The sequence below is a fragment of the Branchiostoma belcheri genome, unplaced genomic scaffold (genome assembly GCF_001625305.1).
Source record: "Branchiostoma belcheri isolate BF01 breed outbred unplaced genomic scaffold, Haploidv18h27 scaffold29, whole genome shotgun sequence".
NCBI lineage: Eukaryota > Metazoa > Chordata > Leptocardii > Amphioxiformes > Branchiostomatidae > Branchiostoma > Branchiostoma belcheri.
This window is the reverse complement of record NW_017803898.1, coordinates 3,120,226-3,125,415: the sequence shown is the minus strand read 5'-3', so window position 1 is coordinate 3,125,415 and position 5,190 is coordinate 3,120,226. Positions and strand designations below refer to the sequence as shown.

Genomic DNA, 5,190 nt, shown 5'->3' with positions numbered 1-5,190 from the left:
GGGTGGGTGGGTGGGTGGATGGATGGATGGATGGAAGGGTGGAAGGAAGGGTGGGTGGATGGATGGATGAATGGATGGATGAATGAATGAATGAATGGATTGATGAATGAATGGACAGGACAGAGTTGCTCAGGTGACTATAAGTCATCTCATCAGTCTCTTAGCTGAATGAGTGAATGAATGAATGGAAGGATGAATGAATGAATGAATGAATGAATGAATGAATGAATGAATGAATGAATGAACAGAAAGAACTGAATGATGAAATGTATATAGCATTGTCTCTCTCTCTCTCTCTCTGTGTCTGATATTGTGACACTTGCATTAAAGTGTAAGAGTTATTCAGCACCAGGGACAGGCATCACTGGTGTCAGCATACTTAAGGCTAACCTAAGTTATTATGTAGCCCCAGTATCTGTCTCCCTGGTTCTGACACAAGCAGGCCTCGAAATTCATTTTTGGGAATAGGAGCACAGGTGCACCCAACCTAGAAAATTAGGTGAACAAAAATGTTTTTGGATGCACCATACACAGCAAAACCTAATTACAGATCTTACTGCTCCTCTTCTAAGCTAAAATATGAAATGGGAAATCTTACTACTACAACAAAGATTTTATTATTCTTCTGACAGAATTCAAGAATATCCTGTATGCTATTATACATTTAGTAGTTAAAAAAAATATGTACAAAAATATTTGGGTGCTTTAGTGCACCCACAGAAAAAAATTGGGTGTTTATTTCCAGCCCTGACCGGTATATTTGCCCCTAGTTGTGAAATGCTGTTAACGTGTTACTACTCATTATTCCAGGTTTATGAAGGTCTGGTTTACATGGATTTCAGCAAGAACATCATGGAGGCTGAAGGTCACGGCCGATACGAGCGTCTCGACCTTTCCCGAGCGCCGACCTTGTGGCTGGCTTACCTCAGTGACCCCAGCGACTCGGGTCGTTTCCATAGCAATGTGAGACAGAGGTTTGATAATGGTGACGAGGAAGTCTTGGAGGCCATGAAGACGTTTGCAGACTTTACCGACGAGGCGAGGGTGTCGCTGGAAACAGGGGATGCTGGGAAATTGGCTGAACTCATGAACATGAACTTTGACCTCAGGAGAAAAATCTACGGTGATGCAGCCGTGGGTCGGAAAAACCTGCAGATGGTGGACATCGCTAGACAGGTACCGGATAGAGGGAGGGAGGGATATAGATATGTGTATTGAGTTACAAAAGGATGGATGGATGGATGGATGGGTAGATGGATGGGTGGATGGATGGGTGGATGGATGGATGGATGGGTAGATGGATAGATGGATGGATGGACGGTAGATGCATGGGTAGATGGATGGATGGATGGATGGATGGATGGATGAATGGATGGGTAGATGGATGGGTAGATGGATGGGTGGATGGATGGGTGGATGGATGGATGGATGGGTAGATGGATAGATGGATAGATGGATGGATGGATGGATGGATGGATGGATGGATGAATGCATGGGTAGATGGATAGATGGATGGATGGACGGTAGATGCATGGGTAGATGGGTGGATGGATGGATGGATGGATGGATGGATGGATGGATGAATGGATGGGTAGATGGATGGTAGATGGATAGATGGATGATGGGTAGATGGGTGGATGGATAGGTGGGTGGATGGATGGATGGATGGATGGAAGGGTAGGTGGATGGATAGTGGGATGCCAAGATGAAGAGAGGCCATGATTCTAAAGATGGAGGGATGGATGGATGGATGGATGGATGGACGGATGGATGGATGGATGGATGGATGGATGGATGAAAAATTTAAGGGTAGCTGGGAGGCTTTAAGAAGATATGGAAAGATTGAAAGGCGAAGAGGTATTTAGGAGTAAATGGACAGATAGATGGGCAAATGAAAGTTTGTGTCCCTCTTTTTTGTATTTGTTCCAGCACGGTTCAGCTGTAAAGTTCTGTGGCAGTGGAGGTGCAGTTGTTGGGCTGTGTTCCGACCCAAACAATCTGGTAACATTTTAGTTCTCGTAGTGCTATTTTGTTGTAAAAATTACCTAATAAAACATTATATAATATCAATTATTAGAAAATGTGAATTGATATAATTTTCTCATTACTAGTAGTGCTATTTGCAAAATATTTACTTTTATATTAGATATGAATATAATCGCTTTAAAATTTAAGAACTTATAAAATATGTAAAGAATCTGAATTTATATGATTTTCTTTTAAATATGTAATGAAATTTAATTATAATTCTGACTTTCAGATCCAAATGAAGAGGCAACTTCAGGAAGAAGGTTTCGTAGTTTGTGACATCATTCCATACAGCAGCACCCCTGCTGACAATAATGGAACAGTCCTGTTGCCAGGCAACAAAGCTAAGATCCATGGGAACAAACATCAGTAACGACTCAGTACTATATTCAATACTCTTGCCAGTATAAGTATTTATTTTCATATATGCACTATGAACGGGTGGGAAACAATATTTTTCTAAGAAAGAAAATGTATGATTATTCATATACAGTGATATTGCTTGGCCGGCTACTATAAGAGAAGCCATGTATATGAACAGCTTGCATGAAGTTTGAATAATTACTACATCTGCTGGTAAATAGTGTCTATTTGGACAGTGTGATAGTCACAATGATGTAATCATGACCTTAGTGGGAAAGAGTGTAAAAACGTACGTCCAACTGAATCATTATGGTATGGCTGAAATATATTAGATAAATAATACTTCCCAGATTTTTACATACCACAACACTAAAAATTGAATCACCTGTAATGTTAGAGGTTTTGAAATTGTTCCAATACTTCAAAAATTAAACACTGTAAGGATTACAGCCGATATTACTGGACAGGTGTAAAGGTGAAAAAATCATTTGTTTTGATGCCTGCTGAGGTGACATCACTTTTTAAACAAGCTTTTAGACTTTCTACAGTACATTGCTCTGCTACTAGAGTTCCAGACTTAGGCCATCCATAATTATACATTGTATGCTGTACTGTAAACACATAACAACAAAACACTCTTCCCCTGTTTTTGTTAGCACAATCATTCATAGAATCAAAGTTGGAACAGCCATTCAAGTGAAACATTGCAAAACTACATGTACCATGACGCCATCAATAATAAAAAAGTTACAAATTCTGAAATAGTTATTACCACGATTTTTAAGATTTCAAAATACAACTCTTTTTAAAACAGACTCAGCATTAATGCCTTTAAAATGAAACTTTACATATTTATACTTTCTGCAGTACATTGCTCTGCTACTAGAGTTCCAGACTTAGATAGTCCATGATTATACATTTTGTACATTGTATATTTTACACAAAACATAGTCATTAAAGTAGAAACAACTATTAAAGCTGATATTCGAAAATACAACCATGACGTCATCCTAAACAAAAGTTACAGATTCTGACATAGTTTCAATACTTCAAGTGTTACAACAAGTGTTACAATACTTCAAATTTAAAAGGAAAAAGTACAGCTAAATTTAATGATAATACCACCGGTGCAAAATCTCATTCATTTTGAAAACACAGATTGATGCCTTTAAAATGAAACTTAACGAGATAGTCCATGATCATACATTGTAATTACTTTACACATAATGATTAACACTCTCTCCCTGTTCTTGGTTGGGCAATCATTAAAGTTGGAACAACTATTAAATTTAATATTTGCAAAATACAACCATGACATTCTCCCTAATAATAAGGTAAAGATTCTGAAATAGCTACAAACACAATTTTTACATTACTACATCTTTAAAATATAAAACTACAGTAAACATTACTTGTTCAAAATCACATTAAATGTGGAATCTACCATTATTGAGCTTGAAAAGCTTTAATTCTTTCTTTAAGTCTCTCTCAAGAATTGTAACTTACAAGATTGGAATTTAAGTAATTATTGTAGTCTCTGTAGTTCTGCTAACACGCTAAAAGAACCACTTTTAAATTTCAGGTGTTCAAAATCCACGAATTACTTTTGAGAAAAAAATGTTTACATTCAGGATAAATCAAATCAACAATGATTTAGCAAGTTCATTTTATCCATTCTCAAGTTTCGGGCCTGCACTGCAAGTGTGCTTTCATGCAGAGGGTACGTGTTACTAGGTACTATTTCTTAGTAAAGGGCAAGGTACTAAATAGTTACTATATGCTTTCTGGTCATCAGTTCATTCAGGCAACACGAATTTAATTTTGTTGGATCAAATATTTTTAGGAGTTTTGCACAAAGTGATGATAAAAATCTGAAGGGAAAGATGTGTACCTTCGTACATATAATTTACTGAAGTGAAATGTTCAATTCCTTCTAGTCCCAAATGTGTAGCCTCTTTACATGGCTGTGCAATCTTTATCCTGACATAAAAATGCAACTTCCCAAAACATTTGGGACACTTAGTAGTGAGAAATGTGCTCATATTTGAGCTTGGTAAAATGTGAGAAACAGTTGCTTATAGTTTGATATACGAAATTAGGTCTCCTCTTTGAGTGCGGTAAAACTAAGTGAGAAGACAATTGCAAAAGTTTGATATAGCAAATTGTTTTTGCTGGACCTTAAAAGGTTTTCCTGAAACTTTAGGTTCTTCAAGAGGGAATCTACTAGATGAGATTGAACATAAGCCTAAAAGTGACCCTGCCTTGCCTGATCATGGCTACTGGCCATTTCTTTACATGTTGAGTTCTTTGGTATGTTTTTTTTTTACATCTACATACATAGTGTTTGGCTGTAAGGCAGCTAGAACTTCGTCATGTGATAAATTCCCCACTTTCAGAGATTAAATAATAGCTTGAGACTGATCCTGCCCTGTCTGATCATGACCACTGGCCATTTCTGTACATGTTGGGTTCTTTGATGGTGTTTTCACATCTATTACATAGGGGTGGTTGTAAGGCAGCTAGCACCTCGTAATATGATAAATTCCCCAGTTTCAGAGATTGCATATTAGCTCCTGACTGATCCTGCCCTGTCTGATCATGTCTATTGGCCATTTCTGTAGATGCTTCGTCCTTTGGTGGTGTTTTTACATCATTCTACATGTGTTTGTTCATACATAGGGTTTGGCTGTAAGGCAGCTAGCACTTCGTTACGGGACAGATTTGCAACTGTGGGGCTTTGAGCGTTGGTCTGATAGTACTGACCCTGCCCTGTCTGATCATCACCACTGGCCATTATAG

The 5,190-nt window shown here is 37.9% G+C and overlaps 1 protein-coding gene across 1 annotated transcript in view; it reads left to right on the top strand.

Annotated features, from left to right (window-relative positions):
• The window catches only part of LOC109473144 (glucuronokinase 1-like), a 12,213-nt gene extending 9,268 nt beyond the window's left edge, over positions 1-2,945 (top strand). The window contains exons 12-14 of the mRNA XM_019773044.1: positions 811-1,176; positions 1,930-2,001; positions 2,261-2,945. Of these exons, the coding sequence (XP_019628603.1) occupies positions 811-1,176; positions 1,930-2,001; positions 2,261-2,401 (579 nt within the window). The 3' untranslated portion in view covers positions 2,402-2,945. The remainder of the gene's footprint in view (positions 1-810; positions 1,177-1,929; positions 2,002-2,260) is intronic.
• The last annotated feature ends 2,245 nt before the right edge of the window (positions 2,946-5,190 follow it).